Source organism: Periplaneta americana, chromosome 6, assembly GCF_040183065.1.
Source record: "Periplaneta americana isolate PAMFEO1 chromosome 6, P.americana_PAMFEO1_priV1, whole genome shotgun sequence".
Taxonomy (NCBI): domain Eukaryota; kingdom Metazoa; phylum Arthropoda; class Insecta; order Blattodea; family Blattidae; genus Periplaneta; species Periplaneta americana.
In genome coordinates, this window is record NC_091122.1 from 5,426,634 (window position 1) to 5,445,947 (window position 19,314).

The following is a 19,314-nucleotide window of genomic DNA, read 5'->3' on the forward strand; positions in this document are numbered from 1 at the left end:
AATGGTGTATTGCAAGGGGATCCTTTGAGCCCCATAATGTTCAATCTGGTTACGCACGATGTGGTTCAGAAAGTAGCAACCCAAGACGTGAAAATGTATCTGTATGCAGATGATATGGTTGTGCTAAGCAACAACAGGACCTCAATCCAAGAGGCAATCAACAACCTAGTCGTATGGTCCCAGGACAACGACATGCAGATAAACCGAAACAAGACGAAAATAATGAAGTTTCGAAAAGGAAGAAAATTATCCTCAAAGGACAAGTTTATCTGCGAAACTCAAACCCTCGAAATAGTAAAATATTTCAAATATCTAGGGGTGACCCTGCAAGTAACCGGATTCACGTTCACCAGGCATATTGAGGATAGAACAGTCGCGGCAATCAAGGCCACAATGGGGATACGAAACCTCAAGTCCCTGTCACTCGGAACCTCAATTGCATTGTTCAAACTCAAAGTCGCACCAGTAGCTTCATATGCCATTGAGATAATACGGACGTACCTGAGCTACTAAAACCTGAAAACTTTGGACAGGGCTAAGTCCAGATATATAAAAAGAACACTCTGCATCTCCAAGTTCGCCCCAACCCGACTCGTGTACCAGCTGGCAGGAACAACGTCCTTCATAGAAGATTTAATGGCCACCTACAACCTGACACCAACCCCAGCCAGTACGAAGTTTTATGACGAACGACGACAGAAAGCCGCAGAAATTGACGCTGCATTTTTCCGCACCCCAGCGATGAACGAGGAATGGAAAGCAGCCAACTTCGAGCTACGTCACCATTACACAAGGGGAGCAATCCATGGTTTTCACTACCGCATCTGTACTAGAAAAGGTTTTCACCAGGTGACCAGTGATTGTGCGTGTATAATCTGTGGACTGCATTGCCCGCTATATTACCTCTTTGAGTGCTCACTAAGAACATTGCCGCTGTCATTTTACGCTAAAGATGAATGACAAAGAACTGTGTACGACCTACTCACAATGCTCGATATACACAATGTGTTTATTAAATCTGACAATGGTTGACCATGTCAGAAGTCCAAATACTTGATAACATTTAAATCAATCAGCAATAAAGTGCCGCGGTACTCACGTAGTGGGTCTCATCTTCCTCGTTATAAGCGAGTTTCACAATTCCATACGATCCCTGAAACAAACAAGAGACATTATTTTTAGGTAATAAAGGAATGAATGGAAAAATCAACAAACAAACATGTGTTTGTATGTGTGTGTGTATGTACAGTATGTATGTATTTTTTTACATTTTATTGAACAACATGCTCCATTACAGAGTAATACTACATGTATTTAGTGTTTTCCCTTTCCTACGATAAATATGCATTTGGAATTATATTGGTGAAAACGCCCAATTTAGTCTACTTTGCCTATTTACATTGATCATACCTAAGCAAGATACAGAATTATTACAAACTAGCCGTACCCGTGCGCTCCGCTGCACTTGTTAGAAATAAATTTAAAGTAATTACTTACTTCCTTACTGGCTTTTAAGGAACCCAGAGGTTCATTGCCGCCCTCACATAAGCCCGCCATTGGTCCCCATCCTGAGAAAATTAATCCATTCTCTATCATCGTATCCCACCTCCCTCAAATCCATTTTAATATTAGCATCTTTAATAAATCACTCCAAATTAATAGAGTGGATTGTGTACGAAGATAATTTTTCTGTGCGTAAAGATCTATTTTCATCTTACCTCATTCCTTATATGTAGTATTACATCCATCTAGAGAAACTACAAATTTCAAATAGTGAAGGAATTATTCAAATTAGCTTCTGAGATTACTCCATACAAACAGACAAATTTAATATTCTCTGTATATTAATATTGATAAACGTCAAGGCCGCTTTAAATAGACGGAGTCGTTTGTTTTAATTTCATTACAGCCATCGATGTCGTTGCTGCAATAACTCCTTTGTGACATATCGATTTTCAGATTTTTGCTCTATTAAATAAGTTAAATAGTTATACAGCAAATAATACAATCTCCTATATGTAATTATATTTCTTTCTTTCGAAAATGTAAGAATTCACGATCTCCTATGTACCATTGCCATAGAATGAATAAGTCTGTTTTTCTTCCTACTGAAAAATTTTATATTTTGCACATAGGAGTTATGGAACAACGACGCTATAATCTAAGGCAGCGTTCAAAATGTATTGTATTGTTATTTTAAAACTCCTGTATATCCTTAAATATCAGTCCTATCAAAATTTTTCCTGGAAAAAAACTTATCGGAAATCATGTTTAAAGAAACTTTTGTTATGTAACATTTATCACAAAAATCAATAATAAGCGAGATATTTCGATTTATTTGATTCAGGCCCCCTTATAACTCCCCTTTCAAATAAAGTATTTTGAATGCCATATAGCCTAAACTCTAAGTTACAATGGACTTAATTTATATTCCAATTTTCATCGAAATCCGTTCAGCCATTATCGCGTGAAAAGGTAACAAACATACAGACAGACAGAAGACTTAAATATCAGTCCTATCAAAATTTTGCCTGGAATAAAACTTATCGGAAATCATTTTTAAAGGAACTTTTGTTATGTAACGTTTTTCACAGAAATCAATAATAAGAGAGATATTTCGATTTATTTAATTCAGGCCCCCTTATAACTCCCCTTTTAAAAAAAGTATCTTGAACGCCATATAGCCTAAAATCTAAGTTACAACGAACTTAATTTATATTCCAATTTTCATATAAATCGGTTCAGGCATTATCGCGTGAAAAGGTAACAAACATCTAGACAGACAGACAGACTGACAAAAATTTCAAAAAGCGACTTTCGGTTTCAGGATGATTAATTATACATGTTAACACCAATTATTTTTGGAAAATCGAAAATTACCAGAAAAATTTCGCTTACAGATTTATTATTAGTATATATATATATATATATATATATATATATATATATATATATATATATATATGGCTTAACCTAAAATAGAAAAGAAAAAACAATCTAGCATCTTGGTATAGTTACTGCATGTAGAGCTTAAAATGTAAACGGTAAAATCATTTGATCCTGTTAAGAGATCTTGCTGAAATGATTGGGAGACTACAGAATTTTGTAGGCTTCTTATTTTATCAGTAAGTAATACCTTTTGGTCTTTCCTTAGGAACTGTAATTTTTGCGCTCTCTCGAGCCAATACTGAAGAGAATGACGCATATAAATATCTACACTACACCGCCATTAAGTATATGAAAAAGACCCAACCCCACTTGATTAATAACTATAATAATATTCGATTTTTAATAACAATTTTATTACTTACTTACAAATGGCTTTTAAGGAACCCGAAGGTTCATTGCCGCCCTCACATAAGCCCGCCATCGGTCCCTATCCTGTGCAAGATTAATCCAGTCTCTATCATCATACCCCACCTCCCTCAAATCCATTTTAATATTATCCTCCCATCTACGTCTCGGCCTCCCTAAAGGTCTTTTTCCCTCCGGTCTCCCAACTAACACTCTATATGCATTTCTGGATTCGCCCATGCGTGCTACATGCCCTGCCCATCTCAAACGTCTGGATTTCAAGTTCCTAATTATGTCAGGTGAAGAATACAATGCGTGCAGTTCTGTGTTGTGTAACTTTCTCCATTCTCCTGTAACTTCATCCCGCTTAGCCCCAAATATTTTCCTAAGCACCTTATTCTCAAACACCCTAAACCTATGTTCCTCTCTCAGAGTGAGAGTCCAAGTTTCACAGCCATATAGAAGAACCGGTAATATAACTGTTTTATAAATTCTAACTTTCAGATTTTTGGACAGCAGACTGGATGATAAGAGCTTCTCAACCGAATAATAACACGCATTTCCCATATTTATTCTGCGTTTAATTTCCTCCCGAGTGTCATTTATATTTGTTACTGTTGCTCCAAGATATTTGAATTTTTCCACCTCTTCGAAGGATAAATCTCCAATATTTATATTTCCATTTCGTACAATATTCCCGTCACGAGACATAATCATATAGTTTGTCTTTTCGGGATTTACTTCCAAACCGATCGCTTTACTTGCTTCAAGTATAATTTCCGTGTTTTCCCTAACCGTTTGTGTATTTTCTCCTAACATATTCACGTCATCTGCATAGACAAGAAGCTGATGTAGCCCGTTCAATTCCAAACCCTGCCTGTTATCCTGAACTTTCCTAATGGCATATTCTAAAGCGAAGTTAAAAAGTAAATAACAATATTATTATCTTACGTAAGTTTTGTAAATTATAGAAATTAAGATCTAATTTAAGATATTCTCTACATTTACTTACATAACCCCAAAACGTTTCACTTTCATATCTTCAATATAGCATTAATATGTATAATTAATGAAAAATAATCACATCATGGAATTAACTATAATAGTATTTCATTTCTAATGGTAATAATGTCATCAAACCACCTCAAGGTTTGTAGATTTTAATATCCAATACACAGCTGTACCCAGAAAATTACACACCGCAGAATCATACCTGTAAATTATTTTAATAAGTCTAGAAGTTTTTAATAACCAATTGAATTTGAAATCTAAATATGTCAGCAATCTTGCAGGTCATGACCTTCGTGTAATAGCCTATTGTTTATTGTAGTGTGTGTTTTGTTTTATTCTGAAATGCAATTAGTTCTCAAAACTGACGAAGATGGATTTTGAAAAATAGGAAAATTATATAGGAAAAATAACGCTTCACTGAAAGTTACTATTTTTCTCAAAATCCTTGGATGCCAAGCTTCAAAATGACGAGTCACTCTTTAAAATCCGTTCAGCAGTTTTGCCGTAATTTCCATTACCAGTTCAAATTATATATATATAGGTAAGGTAGGTGTCCCTGATATGACCATGCTAAGGTTTGAGAATTTTTCTGGCCGCCATTTTGAAAAAAATGTAAACCACTTTTTTATTACTCGTTCTCAGTCCAATGGACTTTCTTAAAACAATTTCCTTTCCCCATAAAAATAGCTTTAATTGTCCAAAAAGTCCCGAATTCCAAAAGTCTACCTAGTGGCCATATCAGGAACATGTGCACATGATATGGCCACCCTTGTTCCATGTTCTACAAATCGTGATTGTTTTCAGTTTGATAGCGCAGTTGTGCTAAAATTAAATAATTTTGGTGTAAAATGAATAAACGTGACACTTAATAATCTTTTTTATAATTCAAAAGTGTAGTCAAAACAGGGTTTTCCATAAAAAAATTAAGTTGTTTTTCTTAAAATACAAAACTTTTGCGTAATCCCAGCTATAAGGCATGTAAATTTGTCAGGTGAAAAAATAAAAGTGAAATGAACTTGATATGGCCATAGTGCATTTCATATGGCCATATCAGGAGCAGGTAAGCTTTCACGAAAATCGTTTGGTAATGAACAACTCGTAAAAGATACGTCATCAACGACAACACCAATCAACATAACATTAAAAACTGAATGGAGTACTATGGTTTTCATGAAACAAGTCTTTGAAAAACATGCATAAAACAAAGGAGACTTAACAGAGAAAAATAAGAAGAGGTCACATGAAAACCGCAAAACAGGCAACTGACGCCATATTGCTCAACCTGACTGGATGGAAAACGATCAAGTGACACACCAGGATGCCCTTTCACTCGATGCTGCTGCAATTTAGCGAATTTTTTGGTTAACTAACTCACAATAGGGGGGTGGCCATATCAGGAACATGGCCATAACAGGAGCACCCACCTTATATAATTATCATCAACTAAAAGGAAATAATCCTTCCTACTTATTGCGTGTATCATCAACTCAGCAGGGTCTATTTTTTGATTGGTAAAAATGTTGCTTGTATAGTTAAACTTAAAATTATTATTATTATTATTATTATTATTATTATTATTATTATTATTATTATTATGATAAGAGGCCAACATTTTGAAAATGCAATAGAATCATTCTAGAAGGTCACAGCGCTAAAATTTTATCAACAGTAATCTCACTAGACGTTTTGATTTATCTAGAGAAAATCAAAACTCGAGTGGGATTTAATTGACTATTACACGATTAGAAAAAAGTATATAAAGATTAGAAGTAACGAAGTACTCCAATACAATAAAATATTAATTGACTTACGAAAATACAACTGTCTTCAAATGTATTATTGTACCATCTCAACATTACAAATATTACGCTAGATGCATGCTAGATGGCAGTAGTGAGCAATACCTTCTCGTCGAGAAGTTCTCGATCTATTATTATACACGATGACAATGTTACTAGTCAAGAAAGCTTCGTTGATTCAGTTTCATTTTTATTAAAATGCAACATTCCACTTCAATTATCCGAATCCCAGTAATCAACGTCACTTGACAGATGATTTTCAATAAATCTTAATATTAAACAATCTCTGATACGTGACTATCCATAATATCATGTAGCAGAAGCTATAACATAACCTAACTAATATACACAAATGTTAGAAAAGTTTTAATTAACGACGATGACATAAAAAATAAACATGAATAATTTTAAAATGAATAATTATTGAATGTACAATTTTCAAATTTGAATGTGGTTGGTGGTTCAATTGATGTTATATTGGACGTGTGCGTAATAGAAGTGGAACTCGCTGATTTAGGCCTACATGGTGTATTCAACTTATTCAGGATTTCCGAATGGTGCTCTTCATTTATTTATAATCGGATTTCAGAAGATGCATAGGTATGATCAGTGATTTTGATTAATTCTTGTTCTTGAATGCCAATGCGAGTCATATTTGAAAGTGCTGTGCATCAACTGGAGTGGTTTGTAATTTTATATATATATATATATATATATATATATATATATATATATATATTATTGACGTTCAGACCAGCGCAGTTTCAAATGTCGGCAAACAAAGAAACAAATGCTAGGGACGCGATAAAATTAAACAAATGCTAGGGACGCGATAAAATTAAACAAATGCTAGGGACGCGATGAAATTAAACAAATGCTAGGGACGCGATGAAATTAAACAAATGCTAGGGACGCGATGAAATTAAACAAATGCTAGGGACGCGATGAAATTAAACAAATGCTAGGGACGCGATGAAATTAAACAAATGCTAGGAACGCGATAAAATTAAACAAATGCTAGGGACGCGATAAAATTAAACAAATGCTAGGGACGCGATAAAATTAAACAAATGCTAGGGACGCGATAAAATTAAACAAATGCTAGGGACGCGATAAAATTAAACAAATGCTAGGGACGCGATAAAATTAAACAAATGCTAGGGACGCGATAAAATTAAACAAATGCTAGGGACGCGATAAAATTAAACAAATGCTAAGGACGCGATAAAATTAAACAAATGCTAGGGACGCGATAAAATTAAACAAATGCTAGGTACGCGATAAAATTAAACAAATGCTAGGGACGCGATAAAATTAAACAAATGCTAGGGACGCGATAAAATTAAACAAATGCTAGGGACGCGATAAAATTAAACAAATGCTAGGGACGCGATAAAATTAAACAAATGCTAGGGACGCGATAAAATTAAACAAAGGCTAGGGACGCGATAAAATTAAACAAATGCTAGGGACGCGATAAAATTAAACAAATGCTAAGGACGCGATAAAATTAAACAAATGCTAGGGACGCGATAAAATTAAACAAATGCTAAGGACGCGATAAAATAAAACAAATGCTAGGGACGCGATAAAATTGTGCGATAAGCGGCTATGATTGGTTGAAAGACGTCCTTTCGTACCGTTTTATTGGTCGAAAGTGGTGTGACGTAGTAAGAGTGTAATAGTCATGGTAAGACTATAGGTCCCTAAACTTAAAAAAAGGGTTATTTTTATACCTGAATTGCCTCAACCCACCCTACTTTACCATAACTTTCAGTTGTAGGCCTAATTTGTGATGTATTAGACATTTTTGAGGAATACCGCCCAGATTGGAAATTTCTCGGCATAGCTGGTGACATGTAGTATAAAGCAATGTACAGTACTACTCATAATAAACAGCGTCACTGATCGTACCCAAACTGGTACTGCACTCAGACCCGGTCGGTATAATTGCAGTCTGCAAGAGAATGGGACACATTTTCTCTAGAGTTTCATTAGCTCAGGCACACGAGTGGAGCGTGAATAACGGCGGAAGGAGAGGAGAAGCTGTAATTGCAACGGAAAGTCGAATAAAAGGAGGGAAATGCTATTCCAAGTGCCTTAAAGTTCCAGTTCCTAGCAGCCATTGTTGCAGACTGAAAACCCAATCATGCATTCTACGAGACGATGTCTCGAGAAATCGATAGTAAGCGATTGTACAGTAAGCAGAGAAAAGACAGAGCGTGTTACAATTCTGTGGTGTTATAGCAGACGCTGATAACTACATTTTCTTTATTTTACAGGAGAGCAGTTTTAAAGTTCATTATTTCAGGAAAAAATAAGGGATTCATAAGAAGGAATACATTTTATTAGTATTAGTGTTAGGTACTCTCATTCTAATGATATTTCATATGAAATAAAGCAGAGGTTAATGGCTGCCAATAGAGCTTACTTCGCCTTAAGAAAATTGCTTTGCTCAAGAATTTTATCTCGTACCAGAAAGATAACTATCTATAAAACACTTATAAGACCTGTACTAGCATATGCTGCTGAGACTTGGTCCCTAACAAAAAAGGACGCTGGAAATTTGGATGCCTTTGAGAGGAAGACACTCCGCAAAATAATTGGCCCAGTATTCGAGAGAGGAAGATGGAGAAGGCGATATAATAATGGGTTGTATTCCATCTATAAAGATCCGCCTATTAGAAGAATGGTAAAAGCAGCAAGATTAAGGTGGGCTGGGCATGTCGCACGGATGAATGACGTAGAAATTCCTAAAAGGATATTAAATGGAAATCCTGGGGGCCAAAGAAGCCGTGGACGACCAAGAATAAGATTGCTGGATGGAGTTGAGGAAGATATATGTAAGATGGGATATAGGAATTGGAAAGCAATTTCGCAGGATCGAGACAACTGGCGGAAAATCGTGGAAGAGGCAGCAAGATTAAGGTGGGCTGGGCATGTCGCACGGATGAATGACGTAGAAATTCCTAAAAGGATATTAAATGGAAATCCTGGGGGCCAAAGAAGCCGTGGACGACCAAGAATAAGATTGCTGGATGGAGTTGAGGAAGATATATGTAAGATGGGATATAGGAATTGGAAAGCAATTTCGCAGGATCGAGACAACTGGCGGAAAATCGTGGAAGAGGCAGCAAGATTAAGGTGGGCTGGGCATGTCGCACGGATGAATGACGTAGAAATTCCTAAAAGGATATTAAATGGAAATCCTGGGGGCCAAAGAAGCCGTGGACGACCAAGAATAAGATGGCTGGATGGAGTTGAGGAAGACATATGTAAGCTGGGATATAGGAATTGGAAACCAATTTCGCAGGATCGAGACAACTGGCGGAAAATCGTGGAAGAGGCAGCAAGATTAAGGTGGGCTGGGCATGTCGCACGGATGAATGACGTAGAAATTCCTAAAAGGATATTAAATGGAAATCCTGGGGGCCAAAGAAGCCGTGGACGACCAAGAATAAGATGGCTGGATGGAGTTGAGGAAGACATATGTAAGATGGGATATAGGAATTGGAAAGCAATTTCGCAGGATCGAGACAACTGGCGGAAAATCGTGGAAGAGGCAGCAAGATTAAGGTGGGCTGGGCATGTCGCACGGATGAATGACGTAGAAATTCCTAAAAGGATATTAAATGGAAATCCTGGGGGCCAAAGAAGCCGTGGACGACCAAGAATAAGATGGCTGGATGGAGTTGAGGAAGACATATGTAAGATGGGATATAGGAATTGGAAAGCAATTTCGCAGGATCGAGACAACTGGCGGAAAATCGTGGAAGAGGCAGCAAGATTAAGGTGGGCTGGGCATGTCGCACGGATGAATGACGTAGAAATTCCTAAAAGGATATTAAATGGAAATCCTGGGGGCCAAAGAAGCCGTGGACGACCAAGAATAAGATTGCTGGATGGAGTTGAGGAAGACATATGTAAGATGGGATATAGGAATTGGAAAGCAATTTCGCAGGATCGAGACAACTGGCGGAAAATCGTGGAAGAGGCAGCAAGATTAAGGTGGGCTGGGCATGTCGCACGGATGAATGACGTAGAAATTCCTAAAAGGATATTAAATGGAAATCCTGGGGGCCAAAGAAGCCGTGGACGACCAAGAATAAGATGGCTGGATGGAGTTGAGGAAGACATATGTAAGATGGGATATAGGAATTGGAAAGCAATTTCGCAGGATCGAGACAACTGGCGGAAAATCGTGGAAGAGGCCAAGGTTCACAATGAGCTGTAGCGCCAAGAAAGAAGAAGGAGAAGTGTTAGGTACTAATGTGATTAGACGTAGCTACCATGTTTTGTCATAACGTTAAAAACTGTATTTACAACATATCTAAACAATAAAATATTTTTGCCAAAACTGTACATGTCAGCTTCTCCCAAAACACCATAGAATTATGGACCCTAGATATGTTATTTCTATGGTACAATGATGTGTTTAAAAGTGTTCGTACACGATCAAACATTTCTTCCAAATCTATACTTTACAAGAAAACTTGTGAAAGATTATCAAAGATTCATCAATATTGAAAGACATTTGTCAAACTGTTTCATATTGTAACGTATGTATTTATTAACACTACAATTGGGTATACTCCCGGTGGCAGTGATATATAATATGTAATAATACTTAGTGGCTTTTAAGGAACCCGGAGGTTCATTGCCGTCCTCACATAAGCCCGCCATCCGTCCCTATTCTGAGCACGATTAATCCAGTCTCTATCATCACATCCCACCTCCCTCAAATTCATTTTAATATTATCCTCCCATCTACGTCTCGGCCTCCCCAAAGGTCTTCTTCCCTCCGGTCTCCCAACTAACTCTCTATATGTATTTATGGATTTGCCTATACGTGCTACATGCCCTGCCCATCTCAAACGTCTGGATTTAATGTTCCTAATTATGTCAGGTGAAGAATACAATGCGTGCAGTTCTGTGTTGTGTAAATTTCTCCATTCTCCTGTAAATTCATCTCTCTTAGTCCCAAATATTTTCCTAAGCACCTTATTCTCAAATACCCTTAATCTCTGCTCCTCTCTCAAAGTGAGAGTCCAAGTTTCACAACCTTACAGAACAACCGGTAATATAACTGTTTTATAAATTCTAACTTTCAGATTTTTTGACAGCAGATTAGATGATAAAAGCTTCTCAACCGAATAATAACAGGCATTTCCCATATATATTCTGTGTTTAATTTACTTCCGAGTGTCATTTATATTTGTTACTGTTGCTCCAAGATATTTCCACCTCTTCGAAGGATAAATCTCCAATTTTTATGTTTCTATTTCGTACAATATCCTAGTCACTCTTGGCGTCATAATATTTGCGAAAACCATTCGTCAATCTCTTCAAATAACTGTCAAGTATTTGACCAATTAGAACATGTTCTTACTTGATTTCTTCAAAATGAAATAATTTTAAAGTATTGTAAGTGATTTGAAAATATAAACTTGTAAAATATTGGCATGTCTCGAAAAGCCTTCTGAAGCATTGAATTTGAAGTAAATTTGATCGTGTGTATAATCGGCTTAAGGGTTTCAACTTAAACTTCTTTCCCTGTTAATATTATTGCTGCAACAACGAAATAACTCATGTATAGCTATTATTATTATTTTTTCCCCCCGCTGTTATTTATACTCGCTTCAAAGCTATTATTATTGTTATCGAAATATTGAAACCCTATTTTACCCCTCGATATATTAGCTTGTAGTTATATAATTATTATTCATATTATAATATATTATAATATATAATAATATATTATATATAATCTTATATATAATTTGAACTGGTAATGGAAATTACGAGAAAACGACTGAACGGATTTTAATAAATGACCCCTCATTTTGAAGCTTGGAACCCAAAGTTTTTCAGAAAAATTGTAGTTTTCAGTGAAATGTCAATTTTCCTACATCATTTTCCTATTTTCCAAAATCCATCTTTCGTCAGTTTTGAGAACTAATTAATTGCATTTCAGAATAAAACAAAACACACACTACAATAAACAATAGACTATTACACGAAGGCCATGACCTACAGGATTGCTGACATACTTAGAGTTCAGATGGCTCAGATTCTTTCATATCGTAATGCCAATATGTCGGTCTTCATTTGTGTAATTTTTTGATAACGTATAAAAAATAATTTACAGGTCTGATTCTCTGGTCCGTAGTTTTCCGAGTACAGCTGTGTATTGGATTGGATATTAAGAACTACAAAACTTAAGAATGTTTGATGATATTATTACCATTAAAAATGAAGTATTATTATAGTTAATGCAACACATACTGGTATACTGATGATATGAAAGTGAAACCTTTTGGGGCTTTAAGTAAGTAGACGCAGTGAAAAAATATTTTATATTAGATCTTCATTTTTATAATTTACTGAGTAACGGCTATATATATGTTACTGAAAACTATAAAACTTACGTAAGGTAACTATATTGTTATTAAAAATGAAACACTTTTATATGTATTAATCAAATAGTGTGGGTCTTTTTCATATATTTAATGGCAGTATGATATATATATTTATATGTCTGATTCTCTAATTTTCCTTGGTAGTAATTGAGGACGTAGCTGCAATAAGGGCCCATACTCCAAAACGGTGTTCTGAGATATATAATATAGTTGAAATTAAAAAAAAAAGTGCAGGGCATATAAAATATATTAAAATAAACAGGTTTATTAGCATTACGGTTCACATTTTTGAACGAAACTTTGTGGGTATAACAAACAAACTACGGAGAATCGATTTATGCATTCTCCGGAAAAAGGGCCTATGGGGCTACGGGCCCTTTTTGCAGCTATGTCCTCAATTGAGTCACGCTTTCTATTTTAGCTGCGTCTTTAAACTACATCAAAATTAATTTAATATTTCTTTGGTTTAATCGATTAGATTTGTGTTCGCTGCCAAGCATATTTTGTTGTAGGGAAAATAGCATGTCATTTCACTTCTTGCTACCGTGATGAGTAAGTTTATTTCCCGCAACCAGCAACGAATGAAACACTGAAGCTGCTAACGATTTACGATAGACAATTAAGATTCTACAACTCTGACGTATCATTCGCCTCATTTCCGCATCTTAGCAATAGATTCCTCACAACACCCTATATTACAGAAAATATAATACGGGATAACAATTAAAAAAACATTCAGAAGGTGTATGTTTCACTATTATGGAAGCAAATAACTTTCAAAATGTCTGGTATTCTTCATCGAAAATAAATCTGAACAATTTTTATTTGAACTTCTTATGGGCTCAGCTTGCAGTATTTTCTGCACAAGACACTAGTATATTATAATTCATGTACTTGTTATTTGGACGCGAGCTAGAAGAAAATACAAAGAGTGGATATGACATAATTTCTTTTACATTTCCGTGTTGATGGGAAGGAATGTTCTTGAAACTTTCTGCTAAACACCCAGCAATAACTCGATATGCTCGTTTCATATAGTACACGCCGTATTTTAGATCATGTAGACTGAAACAGAAAGTAAGACTACAGAAAAAAAATTTGGTAAACTCGTGGAATAGAACCGCATTGCAGACTGATAAACTCTGAAAGTTTCTATGTCGGCAACTTCTCCGGCACCTGTGTCAAGCAAGTAGTCTATGCATCATATTAAGGCGTTATGAAATGAGGTCTGTAGGAAGCACATTGCAATACATTTCAAGACAATCCTATAATAAATAATCATATAAAAAGAGAAATATGTCGCGTAGTTTAGAAATTATAGGCGCGACAAAACTGGCCTGAAAATTTGTCCGTCGACTTTGTGGGATGGCATCCTAATATTGGACCGAACTTATGGACGTATTCACGTCAAAAGCTATGCTTTCAGTTTCTGTCCTGTAGTACCATTCCGTGTGTGTGCTTTATGGGTAAATCTGTTAAAATATTTGGTTTCACAGCATAGGTAAGGCCTAATGCTTCAAAAGTCGTATATACATACCATTGCAGTTCAATTGACTTCCGCTATATGAACGGACTAGGTAACATAACTTCCAGCTCTCATCGATAATATATTTCCGCTCTGTCAGTTTCATGGCTTTTGAAACTAATCCGATACCCCTTTTGATTGGCAGAGCTGAAACCAGCGCTACATCACACACCGATATGATTCCTACTTACTATCCACTCATCTACAATCAGCGTTATTAATATTATCTTCTATACAGCGTGTTCAAAAAGTATGGAATACTACTCATAAATATATATATATATATATATATATATATATATATATATATAATTATCTATACTAATAATAAATCTGTAGCCGAAATGTTTCTGGTAATTTTCGATTTTACAAAAATAATTGGTCCTAACATATATAATTAACCGCCCTGAAACCGAAAATCGCTTTTTTGAAATTTTTGTTTGTATGTCAGTCCGTCTGTCTGTCTGGATGTTTGTTAACTTTTCACGCGATAATGGCTGAACGGATTTCGATGAAAATTGGAATATAAATTAAGTTCATTGTAACTTAGATTTTAGGCTATATGTCATTCAAAATACATTATTTAAAAGGGGGTTTATAAGGGGGCCTGAATTAAATAAATCGAATTATCTCGCTTATTATTGATTTTTGTGAAAAATGTTACATAACAAAAGTTTCTTTAAAAATCATTTTCGATAAGTTTTCGTCTTTGAAAAATTTTGATAGGACTGATATTTAATGAGATGAAAAAGTTTTAAAATTAAAATAACTGCCATCTAAGGCCATGTAATGAAATAAAAAACAAATGACTTCGTCTACAAGGGGCCTTGGACAACAACAATCGAAAGCTATGAAAGATAGCCTACAGAGAATGTTTCTGTGTTTGTATGAAGTAATATCAGACGCTAAATTAACCGATTTGTATAATTAATTATTATTTCACCATTGGAAAGTGTAGTTTCTCTAGATGGACATAATGCTATAATGTTATTACAGTAACTTCTGATATAATATAATATAATATAATATAATATAATATAATATAATATAATATAATATAATATAATATAATATAATATAATATAATATAAGTTTTTTAAGGGTTCAGAACCTTAGTGGGCCAAGCGCCATTTACTAAATACGTAGAAAACAAGGGTTAAAATTAAGTTATTGCCACAACTCAATGGAAAACAATAGCAAGTAATATAAAGTATACACATTAAATCTAAATGATATGTCAGTGTTCATTAAAGTATGGATGCATGTAATAACAATTAAGAAACATGTTAAAGGAATTGTCATTGCACCAAATGAGTGTCTCTGGACCAAAATGATCGTATTTTAATTAATTAAATACAATTTAAATTAAGTAAGATATTAAATGATTTATCCTTCTATCAAACACGAATGCTCCCTGGATCAAACGTCCTATTTTAATTATGTAATTACTTTATATTTATTTCTAACGGGTGCAGCGGAGCGCACGGGTACGGCTAGTTTTACATAAAAAAGGTGTATCATACAATATGATACCAGTGCAGTATTCGAAAAATATTATTCAGGCATACAGGGTGTGACTAATATTTCTTTTTTTTTTAAAGAACACCCTATATTAAAATATACATATTCCGAATTTCTATTAAATTTTACGTATGAATGTGTAGAAATTTTACCCATTCACTCGTTTCATGTCTTTTAACTATTTATTAAACTTGTTTCATGGACTTCGAACTTGAGACAAATAATTATGTAAAATCTTATTGAGCAGGCCATAAAACCAAACAAAACACTATCACTAACCAAACTTTACAACAGATGCTCAAAATGAGAACCATTCACAGCCAAACAATGTCCCAGTCTATAACAGGAACAGTCCATTGTCTTTCTCACGGTTACATGAATTATATGTTCCATCTCATATATACAATGGATTGTTCGGTCAAAACGTAAAAGGAGATGGCAATTGTCTTTTTTTAAGATGTAAACTTATTCGTATAGCCAATTAAGTACCCAACATGCACAACTAGAAAGAGAAACACATAAACCAATAAATAAGAAAGTAGTGGTGCGTATTCTGAGATATTATTATTATTATTATTATTATTATTATTATTATTATTATTATTATTATTATTATTATTATTATTATTATACTTTCACGATCATGTTCAATATATTTATAATCATTCAATAAGAATGCTTGGTTTAATAAGGTCTATAACCTATTCTTTTTCTACTCCTGAGTCACTATTAATTCTATACTTTACTTTGGTTCGCTCTAAACTTGAATATGCATCTGTAGCCTGGAATTCCATTACTTCAACAGATTCGGTTAAATTGGAAAATATTCAAAGAAAATTTATTTCCTTATGTGCTTTTCGATATATACCCAATTCCACTGACTTTAACTATGATATTACCTGTAAATATTTTAACTGTTGTAGCCTTTATGCTAGACGTCTAAATCTTGATTATCAATTTTTTTGCAAAGTTATCAAGGGTGATATTGATTGTCAGTCTATCATAAACAATATCAGCCTTCGTATTCCTACAAAAGGTTTAAGATTTCAAAAAAATTTTTATAAGCCAAATTCAAAATCACTTTCTCCAGTCTGAAGATGCATAAAATATGCCAATTTGCATGGGCACAATTTAGATCCTTTTAAGGTTTAGTTTCGTTTTGATTATTTATGATATTATTTATTTTTGTTTTGCACCTTTGTATCTTCTGTTTGTGTATTGTGCTGAACTATAATTGGCCTCTGGCTGTTGTTCAGCACACAAATATTAATAATAAATAAATAATAAATAAATAAATAAAATAAATTATTGCTACTACTATTATTACTTTTATTATTAATATTATTTTTATATTAGTAAATAAGTAAATAAATAAATATTATACCTATTGATTTCAATTTATATTATTATTATATTTGTGTACCAATTGTGCTGGACTATTATTGTTATTACTATGATTATTACTGTCATTATTATTAATTTTATTACTAATAATATTAATTCTTTTATTATTATTACTATTATTATTATTATTATTATTATTATTATTTTAATAATAAATAAAATAAATAAATAAATAAATAAATTTTCATTATCATTATTATTATGATTATTATTACTTTCATTATTATTATTATTATTATTATTATTATTATTATTATTATTATTATTATATTGATAAATAAATAAATATTGCGCCCATGATTTCAATTTATATTATTGTAATATTAGTGTATAAATTTTACTGGGCTATTATTGTTATTACTATGATCATTACTATTATTACTATTTTATTGCTAATATTATTATCAATTCTTTTATTATTATTACTACTAATACTTTTACTATTATATTATTATTATTATTACTATCAATATTATTATATTGGTAAATAAATAAATAAACAAATAAATAAATATTGTGCATATTGTTTTCAATTTATATTATTGTAATATTAGTGTATCAATTGTGCTGGGCTATTATTTGTATTACTTTATTACTATTATTATTACTTTTATTACTAATATTATTAATAATTCTCTTATTATTATTACTATTACTTTACCATTATTATTATTATTATTATTATTATTACTATCATTATTATATTGATAAATAAATAAATAAATAATAAATAAATATTGTGCAAATTGATTTCAATTTTTTTATTATAATATTAGTGTATCAATTATTATTACTTATATTATTATTATTATTATTATTATTATTATTATTATTATTATTATTATTATTATTATTATTATTATTATTGTGAAGTGAAACTTCCGTATTCGACCTACAAGGAGATAAAAACTGTAACGTTTTGAAGTATAAGATTAACTCTGACATCACTCTTGATACCACAGAAACAGAAGTGTAAGATCAATTTCGTGCTGGTAGTTTCCCATGCGGTCCGTCTTGCTCCATTGTCCATTTAATCTGCCTCAAGGTTATCCACACAGACCTCACCCTCATGTGGTAGCTGTTATGTTACGCCCATTTTCGGGCTTTTTTCTCTTCAAAATTCTCTGAAATTCTTTAAACGGAACAGTAAGGAAAGGGTCGACACAACTGGCCAATAGGTTTGGATCTCACAGAGATTCTTCCTCAAGAGTCCAAATTCTTTTTCAGTGGATATGTTGTGTTATATATCGCCTTGATGTCTATTGTGCGACCCGCCTGGCCACACTGAGTGTCTGGGAGGCATAGTGTACACCAGGCATGTCAATTGATCCCCACAGAAGCAAGCGCGCGCTTTAGAGCCCAGGAGATCCTGAGCGCTTTACAGCGGAAAGGAAAGAGACAGACGAAAGAGGTGGTATATGCCGCTTGGTCGAGCTATATTCAGGGATGGCCGGCACTGATTCAATAGACAAAGGGAAGAGAACTTATTAAAACTGTATCCATGGTAATTTTTAGATTTGTCTGAGAAGTGTAAGTGCATTATAAGAATGTAAGTTTTAATTTTAATGCTCATTTTTCACAAGTTTCATTTTTTAATTCAAAAGAAATACTTTCTCAACTTTACGTATAGAAAAGTGAAATTTTCAGGTATAGGCCTATTTATTTAGTAGCCTTACAGAATGTTTTCGTAAATCTAATATACCGTATATACGTATTACTGAAAATAGTGTATTGAAAATTTTGAGAATATTCGCATGGAAATTGTTTGTAAGGAAATGAATTAACAAAGCAACTACTGTTACATCATAAGCAAAAGATACGTGCCCATGTGTTGTAAAAATGTCAGCTCTATAGCTTCAGCAGATTTCGAGAAAATAATTTAATATTCTGATGATAGGAAGTTGCTCACAAATATCACCTTAAAAGCATAATGCGATAAGAGTTTTGTTATGTAATATTAGTTACACTTAAAACAGATACAGTACCTAGGTAACTTTGCTTTGTACTGTAATATTGTTTTGGTTAGTTTATTGATTACTTTTGTAAGGCTAAAGATACCATCAATATAAATTCCAACTTATCATGTCATACTCAATCTCTTTCTTTGAAATATAACTTTCTTTATGAATGATGAGTTTCATCCACTTAATACAGTATAATATTATACTACTATGGAATTTAAGTGAATATTCCTTCTTAACTCTCTATTATGTTATTAAGATTTAAAACACAAGTGCAATATTAAGAAATCAGTGTTAGTACTTTTGTTTTACAGACAATATAGATAATATTAAACAGAAAGAAGCCATATAAAAATAACGACATAAAATTTCATGTTCCG

General features: G+C 33.4%; 1 protein-coding gene across 9 annotated transcripts in view; it reads right to left on the reverse strand.

The window, feature by feature from the left end:
• The window catches only part of LOC138700916 (uncharacterized), a 644,305-nt gene that overhangs the window by 57,825 nt on the left and 567,166 nt on the right, over positions 1–19,314 (reverse strand). For all 9 annotated transcript variants that reach the window (XR_011332411.1, XM_069827336.1, XM_069827338.1 and 6 more), the window contains one exon: positions 1,100–1,153. Coding sequence is in view for 8 of the 9 variants with exons in the window: in XM_069827336.1 (XP_069683437.1) it covers positions 1,100–1,153 (54 nt within the window). In the remaining variant the exon portion in view is untranslated. The remainder of the gene's footprint in view (positions 1–1,099; positions 1,154–19,314) is intronic.